The sequence below is a fragment of the Anser anser genome (assembly GCF_964211835.1).
Source record: "Anser anser genome assembly, chromosome: 2".
Lineage (NCBI taxonomy): Eukaryota > Metazoa > Chordata > Aves > Anseriformes > Anatidae > Anser > Anser anser.
The window spans coordinates 64565962-64582274 of record NC_139721.1 but is presented as its reverse complement, the minus strand read 5'-3'; the positions used below and the strand labels follow the sequence as shown (position 1 = coordinate 64582274).

At 40.6% G+C, this 16313-nt stretch overlaps 1 protein-coding gene across 3 annotated transcripts in view; it reads right to left on the bottom strand.

Moving 5' to 3' along the window:
• Positions 1-16313, bottom strand: part of AHRR (aryl hydrocarbon receptor repressor) — a 92187-nt gene that overhangs the window by 27415 nt on the left and 48459 nt on the right. For 2 of the 3 annotated variants that reach the window (XM_083825777.1, XM_083825778.1), the window contains exon 4: positions 7268-7368. In XM_083825777.1, the coding sequence (XP_083681903.1) occupies positions 7268-7368 (101 nt within the window). Of the gene's footprint in view, positions 1-7267; positions 7369-10079; positions 10222-16313 lie in introns of those variants that run through there. The other variant, XM_083825779.1, reaches the window with a different exon arrangement.

The following is a 16313-nucleotide window of genomic DNA, read 5'->3' as shown; positions in this document are numbered from 1 at the left end:
TAATGATTACAATACATGACTTTGTCATCTTCAAAAAATGGACACTCTCCCAAAAGCAAACATTCATCAATAAACTTGTACGGAAAGAACAGTGTGTTATGATTGCCCTAGCTACTTGGACGCAAGTCATCCAGTTCTAGTAACAGACTAAATCCCTGCGCATCGATACGATGCAGTGCTCACATCCAGACATTGAACCTATTGATTGGTGAGAACAGTTGCCAAGGATTATTTCTGAAGTCAGGGAGGGGAAAAAACTAATTGAGTTGAAACTGGAGAATATGTTTTGTTGCGGAGGAAGTCACGTGGCCATTGGACTGTCTCCAGAGGCACTGAAATAGCCTGAGCAGAAACAGAGGAAGTGGTTGTGAAAAGTGAGCTCGGGTGGAGTTTGCTGTGATGAGCAGCCTGGAGACAGAAGTAGGGGATCTTAAATTTGGATTCACATCTGGACTGTGTCCAAAGCTGATGGACAGCTTCTTCATTCACCAGTACACCTACAGTTTCTCAGCTAGGCCTCCTCTTCTCACATCTAAAGCACTGCAGCACGTTTGCCTCTGCCCTGACAAATGGAAGCTGACTTCTCTGATACCAATACCAAACCAAAGTGATGCTGCCTCTCCTCTCTGCACACCTGCACTGGCTACTGGCTCCTCCTTCTCTATCACATTCAACATAAGCTACTTATCCCGATTTTCAGAGCTGCTCACAGCTTGCTCTCAATTATAATCTCCCATTCCATGTTGGAGAAGCTAAGTACTGTCTCATCAGTCCAACGTGTTTCTCTCTCTCACGCTTAGGCAATATTTGAAAACAAGTATTCAGTGGTGTCTCCCATGTTGCTAAGTCTCCATGCAAGCATCTGCAAAGGTACCTGATTTTTTTCCTTAAAATTATTCCTTAAAACTCTTGCGAAAGTCAGGACTTCCACAGCCCAGGCTGCTCGTACCCGATGACTCCCGGCTATTATGGTTACCATTTTGCTGCATTATTTCCATGTGCCCTGTTGTCCATTGGAAAGCATTTGTCATCTCTTGTCTCACAACAAGATTGTAAATCTGAAGAGAAGGGATCACATCTGTTTCTGTTGTTCAGCACACTGTCAAGCTGAACTACGCTGCAGCCTGTATTTGAGGATCCCAGGCACTGTGGCAGCACTGTGATCGCTGCACTAGTAACAGTAGCACTGAGGACTGGAGTAGAAATCTATTGGTATTTAGAAGTCACAGGCTTTTCAGACCAGATTTTTTCAAAAAAGAGAAACAAAAAAAAGAGTGAGAACATTAGTTATTTGTTTAAAGGGCAGCAGAAGGGATATTTTTTGTAAAACATTGTTCCCATGCCAATTTTAAAGTCTGGATTTTAGAAATATGTCTATTTGAAAAGAAAAAAAAAAAAAGGACGAAGACCTCTGAAATGTTCCTTTGTGTTTCGCCTGTGCCTGCCAAGAAGAAAGTGAATGTACGCATGTGATAAAGATGGCAAGTTACTCCTGACCCCATTTATGGCTCTTTACTTCATGGACATATTCTCTGTTAATCATCTCAAGAGACTAATGTCAGCTTAAATCATGTCATCTGAATTACTGGGAGAAGGTTCACGTCTGAAAACAGAGGAAAGCAAAAGGGTTATTTGGGTAACTTTTGGAAGTTATTAAATGAAAAAGAAAATGCACTGAGACCGTGAGCTCTTTATAGGAATTTCCTATTTTGGTAGCTGTATTTTAAATCCATAGATTAAAAGGTGAAGCACTGTATCATAATCTAACAGCTTTAGTTTAGAAATACTGTGGTAAGAGAGAGAGCACTGTTGAAAGCTGAAAAGGAATTCAACACCAGAATAAATCAAAAGTCTCTCTCTACCAGCTTCCGACTTCTGAAGTCTGTGCCTTGGTCATAGCCCTGGATAACAACCGTGCACTTTTGTCTGACTCCCAATCTTCCTTTTCAAGTTTAAATTAAAAAATAACAGGAAGAGTAAAATCTCTTGCTCTCAGACTGAAATTCAAACTGGAGTACCTTTTTCAAGAGCACAGTTTTATCAAGTACTGATTACATAAATCAGTTTGGAAGGAGGAAGTGGAATTACACTAACAAGTTTAAAAAAATTACAGGAAACCAAGTGGGAAAAGGTTTCCTATGTTATTTCCTTACACAGGGTGAAGAACAGCACCAATAGGATGTTTTCTAATGTATCATTTTCCAGCTCCCTTGGAATGAAACCTGAACTCTAGTTCAAACTGTTAGTAGAGGCCACCTGGAAATACCTTTCAGTGCCAAAATGTGCACGTACACCTCTCTGTTCAAAGTAACGACCAGAATCTTATTATTCACAGCCACTTTCAAAGTAACTACATATTGATAAATAATATGTTTCAAGCTTGCATTGCATTAAGCCCTGAATCCTTTACTTAGATAAAAACTACAACTGACCTTCATTGGTTTTGATCAAAACTCAATCTCTATCTCGTGTTAAAGCTAATAATAAAACAAACACCTCATTGACTTCATTGGGAACTACCAAGCAAGAATGAAAATTTCCTATTCATATTAGCGCCCAAACCTGTGATATGAAATTTAAAAAGAATGTATAAAGGACTTCTCAGGTGTGAAAAAGTGCCTGCACCTGACTATGCTTTCTGCTTTGCACCAACAGTCAATTCCAAGCACAAATGCTGCCAGTTTTGTAGCTAGATACCTCTTTTGCCTCACTAGTCATGTTAATTGCAACTCAAGTCAGCAATATTCATCTGCCAAATGCAGGAACAAAAGCACGTCTGCAAAACACAGAAACTCAGTTTGGAAAATCTGGTTTTAAATGATTAAGTAGACAATATAATGGAGCTGAGGATATTGATACTGCTGGAGAATTCTAAAGGTGACACCACCAAAACTAGTTTTCACCTTTCTCCACTTCTGAAGGCGGACGTGATTTTAAGATAATTTTTAAGATGCCGAGCATCTTGACAGTCCTTGCCTAAAAATTTAAGTAAAAATCATACAACGGTTTGGGAGGGATGGAGAATGAGACTTTTGCCATAGAGACTTTGCTAGTCGATATGCAAAACGTTAACAATTTGTTATTTCTGCCACCAGTGAAAACTGAGAAGCCTGTCCTGTGTTTGGCCAAGTCAAATGAAGTTTCTTTCATTGGCACAATGGGATCCCAAAGGATGCAGCAGCCTGCTGCTAAGCACACACATTGAACATGCAGGTCTCCTGGGCTCAGTCTCCTGACATGCTCAAATGAAAAAAGATCAGAGTAGTTACCTCCAGCTGCTCCGGAAGAGTGGAGAGGGCTGCAGGAAGGTGAAGATGTTCCAGCTGAAAGAACAGGTGATTTCAAGGAGCAAGGAGGCTTTCGTAAGGGAACCTGTTATCTCTGAACTATGTAGAAAAAAATAGGCTATGAGTTCTTTCCTCTCAATGCACAGACAGGTTGAGCCTGCAGTCACCCTGCTGGCTTGAAATTCAAATTACACCTGAAAGGCCCTTGCATTTCCTTCTCCAACACTTGGGTTTTATAGCAAAATAGCAACCAAATCCACTACCTTGATATTTTGTTATGTGATTATTTGTTTTTAGCAGGAAGAAGTTAACTCAGGCATGCATCACTATCTCCACTTAGGAAGAGTAAATGTACAATACCATTGAATAATAAATACCAGGATAGTATGACAACTGGTCTCTTCAGTGCAGTCATAAACAAAAACATGAGACAAAACCACTGAAATTTGATTCTTGTACCTATCCTTAGCAGTAGAGGATTCATGGTGGAAATCTGTCTATGAACTGGGTAAAAAAGTGGCTTGGAACATCCTGAAATCAAAATGGACCTCCCCTAAAAGAGCGTGAGTTGCCGGTGAACATGGAAATGACTACACAGGCCAGGTCTGGCCTTTATCAGTATTCATCAGTGAGATAGGGCATGACAGAACCAGGCAGCCTTATTCCATCAGCATCTGCTTGGGAGCTGCATAGATCATCCAGATTTCATTTTAACATTTGCAGTGCTTTCAATGTAAAACACTATTTTCACACCTGCAAATAATTATATCTAGTATATCCGGAGACAGAGATACCATAAATCCTGTGCTACAGCCTACAGTGATGGCATAGGAGGCCAGGAGACAAAAAGAATGAAACACCATGAAGATAGCTTCTTCAGCAGCAAATGCAGAGATAAAAATTTGAACATCAGTGATTCTTCTATAATGAGCAGAAAAACTGCAGAAGCGGTTTTGAGGTGGTCAATGAAGTCAAAGTAACAATTTCAACAGGGTTCTGTGGAGTAGATGGGTGGTGATTGTGCAAGAAGCAGTGTGAGCGATGATGAAGCTTCCTGACTGCTTGTCATGGAGAGAACAAATCCAGAGAGGGCTTCGCTCTCAACAGTGGGCATTTAATTCTTCAGATAGGATAGTGCATAACATGGAAATTACAAAATCGGGATGAGATATTACCTGCACAACAGCCTAGACTCTGAGTCTGGACTTGAGATTGTAAGTGCAGCATAGCTGGGGGAAAGAGTAGGAGGTGGCTAACAGCCATGAGATGAGTATTGCAATCAAGGCTATTGCCTAGATAACTACCAGTGATTCATTTTTATTTTTCCAAGTCATCATTTTATTGTGTTTCTCCACCCCACCACCACAGCATATAAATTCTATCTGGATTTATTGACTGCCAATACAAGCTATACTCCCACTTTTCTGGTTAAGGGTTTGGCCCAGTGTTCTTTAAGCATTCGGTAAAGGGCTTCAGAAATTGAATACGGCCCTTTTTTGACAGGCAGACATGTTGCACAAGGGCTGCAGTACCACCTGTCTTGGAAAATATTATGACAGTGCAAAGTTAAAAATCATTACTGCAGTCAAACAGTTGGAGTCTGAAGTCTCCAAGGAGAGCAAAGATTGCAAGAATGGAGCATACTGAAAAAATATCATTAATAAAATTGGACTTTGGTTATTAGAGCTTTGTTTGTCTTCTCTCCAAAGAAAAACAAAAAGATGGCAAAAAAGACTCTCTTATCCAGAAGAAGTGATCCTTAAACTTAAAACACTGGAAGAAATTATTTATTTAGATACCTGCTGTGCTCCACTAGAAAGTCTTTGATAAACTGGTATCATTGTTTATTCTACTATTGCTGATGAAAGCTATTTGATTGTAGCTGTAAAAATATCTCTATAAAATCTTAAATAAAAACACATGTTGTGGCAGAGGCCTTTAGAAATAAAAAGCATTTTAAACATACTTTGAAGACAGACTAATTCCATTGTTTTCTTTTAAGCTGAAAGGGGAAGTACTACGTTGTTCCAAGGCTGGAGAGGCACGGATAAATTATTTACCAGTGATTAGGATTCTTGCTATTCCATACGTCGATCTATACATAGAGCAGAGTGATCCTACCCACTAGAAAGAAAAATGCAATTGTCCCCAGTTCTCCATGAATGTTTCAGTCAGGGACAGTGTTATTCACACATATTTTGGTGAGTCAGATTATTCTGGTTTGTATTAAATAAAGAATCTAGGAGAGGTCGCATAGTGCAAGGTGGTGCCATGAAAAGGAAAGCAGCTTTTGACAGCTGCAAAGCATCTTCTGAGAGCCAATAAAGTGGCTAGATTCACAAGTCAGTGCACAAAGCATAGCAACCACCAGCGAGGCTGTTTGCTTCTCCTCAGAAGGAATCACTAATGCGGCTGTTTAGTTAAAAGCACACAGTCCCTAATAACTAACATGGTGAATTTGGTCAAGCAACAAAAACCCACTTTTCATCACATTCCATGGCCACTGAATGAGCATCCGAGCCAAGCTTAGTCCCTAGAGAACACTCCCAGCAAGTCCTTATGAAAATTCACCCTTTTATTCTAGGTTAGACATGCCCATAAACGGAGCCTGGCGAATTCAATCCTATTAACATGCACTTAATCATCGAGTTAGTAATCCATATTAAGTATGATCCAGGATAAAATATCTCCCACGTATTCAAAAGGAATGTGACTCATATACCCTATAGAAAGCAGACCATTAGCATAGTCAGTAAAATTTGGCACCTTGTAAACTACCTGAAATTATATACCAGTGTTCTCTCCATGTGCCTGTAAGCAGTAGGGCTACTGCTTGAGAATCCATAAGGATTATAACTTGTGGGCACCTAATGCATACCAACCAAAGCGCAGAGTAAAGATATGAGACCATTATTAAAAATTAGATACTCGCTGTATTTATCATTCATTGCAAGCCCTGTACTGCCTACTAAATGAGAATAGAAATTGTTACAAATAATACCTGACAGCCAAATATCTCATTTTGGCACTTGTATTAACTAATCAAATGCATCTGTGTTACTAGCTTTGAAATGTAAAATTAAAATCTTCTGAAATATAAAGAGGAAGGAAAGCAGCATGCCAGTTCTCATTCCATAGACTTGTACAAGTTATGATACCGGCTCCCACGATAAAACATCTTTCTTTTTCCTTTAATAGTATACAGCGTTTGTTTGCTGGAGGTTACTATTTAATTTACATTTACATGTACCTCAGGGCTGTCATTAAAACATTATTTTTGTACCATAAATATTACCCTATCCAAAACAACTATACATATGTAGTCTTAATCAAATAGGAATTTCCAAGGATCCTCAGTGTATAAAAGGCACAATTGCATCATATGGTTGAAATGCAGATGTATGGCAATGAACTGCTGTGCTCTAGCTGGTTCAGTAGTTCACAGCAGTATTAATTCTTCATCCAGATTAATGGATCCAATTCTCAGTAACGGTATGGCCCCTTTACGCTGGCCTGCCAATACAAAGTCATCCTAAAGAGGATAAAAATACATAGAAAGAAAAACTTCTGCACACATAGCTTCCCTCAGAGCACAGAGCTGAAGAAGAAGGATAAATTAAGACGTCCCAGAATAATCTTAGCTCAGATCAGAAACCCAGCAAGCTCCTGTTGGTACCCTCAAAATGTGTGCCAAGTAAAACACATCTCAGCTATCACTCCAAGTGACAAAGAACTGTGAACCAGCCCGTGGGACGGCACTGATCGCTTACAGGACGTAAGGCTCCAAGTGCTCTGGCAGAGACTGGACAGGACTACCATGACTGCCAGTTTTGCTCTTGCAAGAGCTCACAAGTATGCTTCTTGAGTGAGTCACACCAAGATGGATGGTTTGTTCCAAGTTGCCACAAGGAATTAACTGGCATAGATCATCAAACAAGACAAATTACTTAGAGCCCGAAAAGACAGCATTTTTCACTCACTTCTAGTAGAAGTCCACCTTCTTGTACAGCGGTCTTGTTACATACATTGTCTTCTTTTATCGTTTGGCCAACTTGTTTCTTAAAGTGCTTTTCTTGAATGGCTGTTGGAAAGAGTTATTATCAGTTTAGAAATCATATGGATTAGGGCCACTGGACTAAAATTCTTACTTAGGCACTTAACATCCACTGGTTTAATTAGGAAATACTGTCTTTATAGTCTGGATCTCAGTTACTGACAACTTTATTTTGTTGGGAGGGAGATAGATACATACATATCTGGAAGTCCAGATGTTTTTTATATGAAATATCTATCACACTTTTTATTATACATATTTTTTCCATTACTGTATTCTACATAAAGCAACAACAAAAACCCACAGGAAAGAAATAAAAGATAGTTAGCAAGTTGTTTTGTTTATAAAAATATATATTATGAAAATATAAAGAAATGCTTATATAGCTCAGAAGACAAGAGACTGAAATACGTTTCTTATTTTCAGTGCTGACCTTCTTGGCATCAGATTATTTTCAGTCTCACTGTACTCTATTCATTTTTAGGAGTCTGAGACTGATTGCAATATTCACGGGAATGTGCTAAAACTGTTTCATTTTTAAACAGAAGTTTAAAGTTTGGTTTTAGTAGGTCATTAATTACACGAAATTCATGAAAATCTCTCACTATAGATTTTGCACATAGTTTTCCTAATAATAATGAAAATCTTCATGGGAATCGAAATGCCTGGCAACTGCTTTTCCTGTGCATGGGTAATCATTCTTTGATCTAAAATATATTTGAATGCTCAGATTGAAGTCTTCAAACTGATACATCCCACATAAAAATCCCTGAAATACAGTCTCATTTCTGGAGATAATGAGAACATTTTTGAGAAGGCTGATGCCACTTGTTAGACTGGGGTTTTCATCATCTAGGAAATGTGGAGTATTTATAATATGGTCAATAAAAATGAAGGAATCAGCTTCACGTGTACTGCCCCATCCCAGTGCCTGACTGCAATGGGTCACACAAATGTCCAGGCAGCAAGCAGAGATTCAGTTTTCAGTTTTCCTTCTCATGCAGAGAATGAGAGCATGCCAGTGAGAGTATTTGGGACATTTGATGCACATTGTCTAGAAGAGAGCTGAAGCAGCCACAGCCAGAGGTGGTTAATAATCCCCCCAAAAAAGGCTGAGACAAACAGGAACTGTTTATGTCAAATCAGAGTAAGAAGGGGAGACAGCCAGCAAGGCTCTACTGCACTTGAGCTGTTGGTTAAGAGTCATGAAAACGGGTTTTAAATTTTTAGTAGGATATCGAATTTTAAAAAATAGAAGTCTACATTTTTAATGGCTTGAATAACATTTCTTGCGAGTGACTGAGGATATGACCTAAATGGAGTCACTTCCTCTCCAAAGGGCTGTACCAAATCCCCTTATCGAGGTAACAGCCTAGTGAGGGGCAGTTGCAGGATACCTCAGCATTTTACAGCAGATGATGGCAACACAGAACCGTGCTGGCTGAATATTCGAGATGTTTTTTAGCTTGCATTGTAAATATTTGCTGCCAGCGATAATGCCGGTCATTACCCCAAGCAATCATCTCAAATGTATAATTAGAGGCAATAAATCCCTCCCCTGGGCATGTGAAAATATATCAGGAAAACCCAAAGCTGCCGAAAACAGCTCCCTGCTCATGTTGTCCAGCCAAAACAATTCTGCAATTTCAGACTTGTAAGCTAGGATTCTGTGAATGGGATACAAGGATTCTTGAACTTACACTTTCATTTTGGTTCACCATTTGAACTAATCGGAAAAGGACACTTTCTTTTTCCTGGTCAGCCAAGCCTTCTGCTACATCTGTCCCGAAGAACAGAGGCACGGCTATCACAGCAGAGCGTTAGACACTTGTGACAGTAATTTTTAAAAGCACAGCCCCTACTCCAATGGCCTCTTCCAGAATTTTCCCCCTCAGAAAAGATGTTTTTGTAGCTACTTCCGCAGTTGCTTGCCGTCTTTGTGCAGGTTAAAGGACAGACAGGGAGGGGTGGGAGGAAACGAAGGTTTATTTTTTTTGATCCGTTCTTTTGGCTTTGTGAAAATTCCACCAGTTCTAACTTCATCGTTAGTGGAAACTATTATTGTACCCGACCGAGCGGGCCAGAGCTCCCTGCCTGTTTGTTAGCCTTCAGGCTCACACAAACAGCAGCAGAAGCACAAGAGATGTTTGTTCCGCAGCTAGTCTGGCTAGTATAAATTCCATCTCCGAATGGAAAGTATTTTAATGTTATTTCGCTGGCTAGAGTTACCCGTATGTTAGGCCACACACATCCGTTTCATAACATACTCTACTCGCTGGCCTGAACTCTAAAGAGACCTATTGCACCATCAAAGACGACTGACGCCCTTCGTACCACGAAGCAAGAGCCCCTCCGAGGCAGGCACGTTTGCTCCTTGCACCTGAGGCAGCAAAGCCTTCTCGCTGGTCACTCTCTTTCTGCCTCCCTGTGCTGGAAATACTCTATTAATCCACCCGTCGGGGTAGCAGGGCTTGGCTCATACGGCAGCAACCACTCAGAAGAGACCGCTGCTGCTGGTAGCACGACGCCTGGAGAGGGCAAAGCAAGAAAGGCAGAACACCACGCAGATCCCCACAGTGAAGGAGGAGGAGGAAAGGCAAGATGTGGCAGAGAGGGAAGGAAAAACTGCAAGATGTTATCTTAACAGGCAGAAAAACAGGGAAAAGAGAGCAGAGCAGCCTAATGACGGCCCTGTCAGCACCAAGTATCAAGTGGGAAAACTGAATGAATGTACTGACCATGACTGGTGGCTCAACAAGACAACTGCATCCAGGCTGAAACGTTACATAAAATGGGGGCCCCTCTGGAGCAAAAATTAAGCCTATAATGATGAAAGCAAATGAAGGACTGGAGAACGCAGGAGCGCTGTCTCTAGCAGGCAGGGAGGAGCAAGTTGTGGAAAGTTAAAAAATAACAAATAGCTAATGATGACTCAGTGACCTGAGGGGAAAACTGGCTTGTGGAGTTCCATATATCAAGAATGGGGCAAGAAAATACTGATATTGCAGGCAGTCTGATGAACGCTGCTGGCTGTAAAATATATATAATATAATATAATATAATATAATATAATATAATATAATATAATATAATATAATATAATATAATATAATATAATATAATATAATATATAAAATAAAATAAAATAAAATAAAATAAAATAAAATAAAATAAAATAAAATAAAATAAATAAAATAATAAAATAAAATAAAATAAAATAAAAAAGGAGAGTTCTAGCTTTACAGAGTCTTAGATTGTTTTCTGTGGCAGAAGCAACTTTTTCAGCTAGATTGCCAGCAATTCAGTGTAGAACACTCACCTACTAGGTTCAAAACTGGCAAAGTGAATGGATAGGAAGCAGGAACAAGGGAGACCTTTTTTTCTGAGCAGAAATTATCTAACTTGCATTTCCAGAACACGAAATAAAACAGAAGATGGAGCTGTTCTGCCAAAGAAGATGAATGAGTGTATTGATACCATAGGGTGATAAATACAAGATATACAAGAACCAGGGCTGACAGTTTTGCAAGTTCATGTGATCTAGTGAGTGTGGTGCAATCACAGACAACGTTAAAAAGCCACAAGTCTGGAAATGCTGAGTCCTATAGAAGGACAACACCGTGGAAATATACAAGGCAGAGGGAGAGAGGGGGGAGGCCAGGAGGAAGAAAAGGAGGGAGAAAAAAAAAAGTGATTTCCTGAAGGAAGAGTCAAATATCTGAGGACATTACTTCAATTTCTGATCTAAAAGTGATGAAAGGAGTGGCCACTGAAAAATAATGTTGAGTTAGAATTGACAGCTAATTAATGGGGGAAAAAAAAGTCCACAGAAAGCACGGTAAGTTTGGATGCCTGGAGTACCGAACTGTCTTACACAGTGCTGCTGAGCCTTTCACTGCTGCACTATGTCACACTGTAAAAACCTGGGATCTCTTTTGAGCCTGACAGGAGCATTGCAATCTACATTTACAAACCAGTTGGCTTGAGTATTGGAATATATAAAGAACAGAAAAGCTGCCTGACACTTTAAAGTCTAAGGACACATCATGAAACCAGCCACCCCTTTTTGCCCAGAAATAACAGCACATGTACTCATTGTGGAATACGCATTCGTTCAGAGGGATGGAAATTCCAGGACTCTCATAAAACTGCACTTTTTAAACCAACAGGATTACATTCTCCAAAGTGTTTCTGTATCCCTTCCTGCACAAGCACAACCTTCTTTCTTCAGAAAATAATCATTACTACCTGCCAAGCTAAGCTCTATAACAACCTCATGCATGGTCAGGCTGTACCCCAGCCATCCGCTGAGGTTCCCCGTGTCACACAATGGCATTGGAGCAAAATGGGCAGCAAAGGGATGCTATTTCGGACCTGGACACATTGTCTGGGTTCTGTTGAGGTGGAAGAAAGGGACAGTACTATTTTCTTCAGGCTCAGAAGGATGCAGGTGTATCAGCGTCAAGCCTATCTATGAGGAGTACCTGTGAGACCAGCGATACCCCAGGGAAAAATTATTTCTTAAAATGGGTAGATCAAAATATCTGAATCTAGTCTGCAGTTTCAGAGATACTGCTTTACAAATAAACGTCTCACTTTTGGTAACTGTTACTCGAAAGGAAGTGAAAATCGGGTCTTTCTTCCTGGATCGCTGAGATGCAGGAAGAATTAGCTATGCATGCTACCCTGAATGCTAAGAAAACAAAACAACACGTCTAGGAAACACTCGGTCTGAGAAACTCTGCTAAACAAACCTACAGCCACGAACCCAAACGGTCTGTTTCCTCTTGACGTGTTGCAGAGGACACTGAGTGACAGTAAGGACAGCACAGTTTGGCTACACACCAAAATTAAATAATATGCAGCATAGAGAACATTTACAATGTGTTGCTGAGCTATATGAAAGGGACGCTTTCAGTCTGAAGTGCCGCAACAGGCAGGCTGCACCGACGTGCCGGGAGGGGAAGCGGCAGCGAAATCCACCCTCTGAACGCAAGATGTGTGGTGCTCGGTCCCGGTGCGGAGGCTACCAGAACGGCAGATGCAATTGTGCTAGCAATAACGCAAAGTTTCTCTCCCCGACTCAGTGGTTTTCTCAGTCTGCTTCTTCTTAAGAGATGCTTTGAAATCCGACTGCCCTTTGAAGTTTCTCAAGTACAGCATGACATTTATTTAAGGTACAACCCGAACTGTTTTCTTTCCAGATCCCATCCCCTTCCTCTCTCTCTCTCTCCAAACGTGTTTTCTCGATTTTCGGCGAGCCCCGCACGCCTCCCACGCACGAGGGGCACCAAAATGGTGGCCCCCCCGGGGCTCGCCCCGTCACTCTCTCCCAACGACGGCCTTGCGTGACGGGAGCTGGCGGCACGTGGGCGGCTGCCGGGCATGCCGCCACCTCGGCGGGCTGACACCCCAGCCCGGCCAGAGGATCCCGTTTGATGGGGAGGCAGCGGGGGGAGAAGGCCCTCGTGCGGAGGCTGGCTGCTGACTAACCCAGGCCGCGCTCTCACGCAACCCCGCCGCCTGTCAATCTCCCCTCGCCTCTGACAGGGGCCTGGCGCCCGTTCAAACCCTTGCGTGCAAGCAGGCGGGCCGCCTTACCCTGTGAAGTATTTCATAATAACAACAGCTGTTAAATATTGATGACTCCTGGCAAGCTCTGAATGCTTTTCATGAAGGTTAAGCCTTCGTGTAATGGAACCTAATTCCTGATTATGCACTGTATCAGATATCTGGAAGTTGCCTAAAAAAAGCAAGGGGGCTTAAAGTACAGAATCAGAAAATAACTCTCCCGCTTCAGGGAGGGGGGAGAAAACCAGCAACGTGAAAGGCAAGGAGTGTTTCTGTGAAGTAAAAGCCTTTCACAAACAGCAAAAAAAAAATATGCTACGGGAGTGACGATCGAAGCAGTGGGTTTAGCTATATCCCCCCAGGGTCATTTTGTGTTTTTATAAATAGCTGCAGATGAGGTAAATTTCGTAAGGCAGCAATCTGACTGTCACTGTTGTCTACGTGCACATGGTAATTATTTTTTCAGAAAAAAAAAAATAGAAAAGAGGGAGAAAGCTGGCTTCCCCACAGCTTCTCTTATAGCATCAATCTAGAGAGGCCTGGCACATGAGGCTGCTTCATGGCGATCAGGCGAGACATTGCGGTGACGACGGTGCATGTCCCGGGCTGCTCTCCTCCAGTCCCCAGAGAAATCCCCCCTGTGCCTCTCTCTGCCCTCTAAAGCTTCTCTCATGGGCCCAAACCCTTCAGCAAGGATGCCCCATCAGAGAGGGCATGGGTTCAGGGTAGGAGCTCGTGACAGACAAACCAAGCCTATGGGATGGAGCTGGGGTGATGCCAGAGCAGGTAGTACCAGCTAGAAGGCAGTCTCAGAGCCTGGCTGGAGGTGAAAGAGAAGAAAGACACACCAAGGACTTCCTGGCTAGCTGAAAAAGTCAGAATTTTTTTCTCACGTTGCCTTTGGGGATAACCACCTAGACAAAGCAAGCTGAGGAGCTGAAAACAATTGCCCACGTACTTTCAGCTATGATGCAGTGCCAGGAGCTCTGTGAAGTTTCAGAAAAATATTTTACCTGTGGGGACACCAGGCCTATTTAGTCAGTTGGGGTAGGGAATCACAAAAACATAGTAAGATTTAAGATGGAAAAGACCTCTGAAGGTTATCTGGTCTACTCCACCCTAACCAAAATAAAGCTAACTAGAGAGACAGGTTGCTCAGGGTTTTTGTTGAGTATCTACAGTAATGGACATTTCACATTCTTTCCAGGAAAACTTTCATTGCTTGATTACAAATAGAATTCATTTTGTAAGAGAGGTTCATGGTTGTAGGTGAACATTAGAATAAATTCTGTATGTTATGCTTGCCATTTCCACAAATCCAGGTCTGTAAAATGTGCAGATCACTTTAAGAAATGCTGAGAATGGTTAAGTGGTGGCCATGAAAAGTGTGTGTGTGTGTATAAGAAAAGTGTGTGAATTAAGTTATTAGCTTGACTTTTTTTTTTTTTTATGTTTTATTATATCTGTATCTCACCAAACTAGCACACAATAAACCACACTTGTGTTTTATGTTTTTATGTAGTCTGGGACTGTAACATCTCCCTTATCCCATAACTTCTGAGCAATCACAGAACCAGAGAAAAACTGTGCCTCCATGCAAAACCTAATTGTGTGATGCAAGCAACAGATTCAAAATAACTTGTCCAGAAAGCACATCTCTCTGCAGCTTACTGTTGCAACCTTTCTCTCTTCATATGACTCGACAGATGATCTCCCCAACCGAAAACCCCACGTTGTGCATTGACAAAGATGTTTTAGAAATCTGTTTGCATCACCCTGAGTAAATATTTGATTCATCATTTGGTCTGGTAGAATATATAGGCTATAAGACTGCCAAAGACATACACTCCCTCCTGTATTATCCCAAGATATAAGACTTATTCCAAGTAATTGTGTTCCATTTCATTTTCATAATTCCATTTGATTACCTACTGCTTTAAATGTGATGGGAACCTGCTTATTTATTGATTTGATCCTGAGGCCTTAAAGTTATCCCTGTATTATTCCATTCTTAGTTTAATTAAGCGGTAATACAGTTGCTTGCCTGAGTGTGTATTTGCTTGCACACCCTTTTGAATAAATACATACAATATAAATTCTAAAGGGTTATTCTGTCAAACTACAAAATGGATTGCAAGCCTGACTTCTAGGCAATCTCAAGTAAGAAATCTGCAATCCACTTAGTCAACTTTCACATCAGTATCCACAACCTTCATAAAAATTAAGATGATTCTAATAAATTTTTTGCCCCTGAAGGCTTATGCTTGTAAATTCTATGTTCATTAATTAGAACTGAGTTGCAAAACGTAAGTTTAGTATAGAAAAATAAAATAAGAGAATTCTTATGTATTTAGAGGACACGCTTAACAATGGTTAGTTCCAGTGCTAAGGACCTCAGAGTGTACAAACAATGTAATTTTATCTTTCTTTTGCTTTAGTTTCCATTTCTCTCTGTTCTGCACTCTGAAATGCTGCATGTTAAGCCAACGTAGAGGTATTCAGACTTCACCAGCTAATCCACATTAGACTTACATGTACTACAGTGTGTTCTGACCTGCTACGTCCTAATTGCTTGAGCAGAATCTCCACAAGTCCCACTGATCATGATATACTTACATATTAACATGTATAGCACTTCAGGACACATTACTTCTAGTATCTATAGAGCAGATGGCCTAGCAAAATGACTTGCAAAATTTCCCAACTCTTTCAAGTGTCCCTCATGATAGTTGTTGTTTGAATAGCTGTTCATCTTTTCCCTTGTCCACATATTAAAAAAAAAAAAGAAACAAAAAAAAAAAAACAGGGGAAAAGAAAAGCTTCTCTATATCCTCTGAATTCTTGGCACTTTCTCTCTTTATAATCAAAGAATGTAGTCCTCTTTTGATATGGATCATATTATTTCATTGTCCCAAGGCCATTTTTCTACTAGTTTGATTCTTTCAATGAAAACAACAAAATTATGGCCATTGGGGTCTATATCAGAGGCAGCTCCCTTTGAGGACAGACAACAGTCTACAACTGTTTATTGAGCAAGACTAATCATTGCCTAAAAAATAAAAATAAACTTTCCTCCTTTTGCGGTAAACAACCTGCTGAAATAAATTTGAATCTGAAGTATTTTTCAGAAGCATAAGTCATGAGACAAGAATCCATTTTTTCTTGAAATGACAGCTAAGGAAAAGGTTACATGTGGTCAGAAGTATGCTACTACAGTTTACTAGAATGTTCCCCACTTAAAAAAATTTAAAAAAAAACGGCTCTAGGAGTGCATCTTATAGAAGAAATGCAATAACGTCCTAGTAAAAGATTTATTTGGAGAATATCAGAACATTTTTAGTCTTTATCAGCTGCAGAAGATGTGCACCAGTTTACCCTCTTCAATTTAGATCTACTGTTTA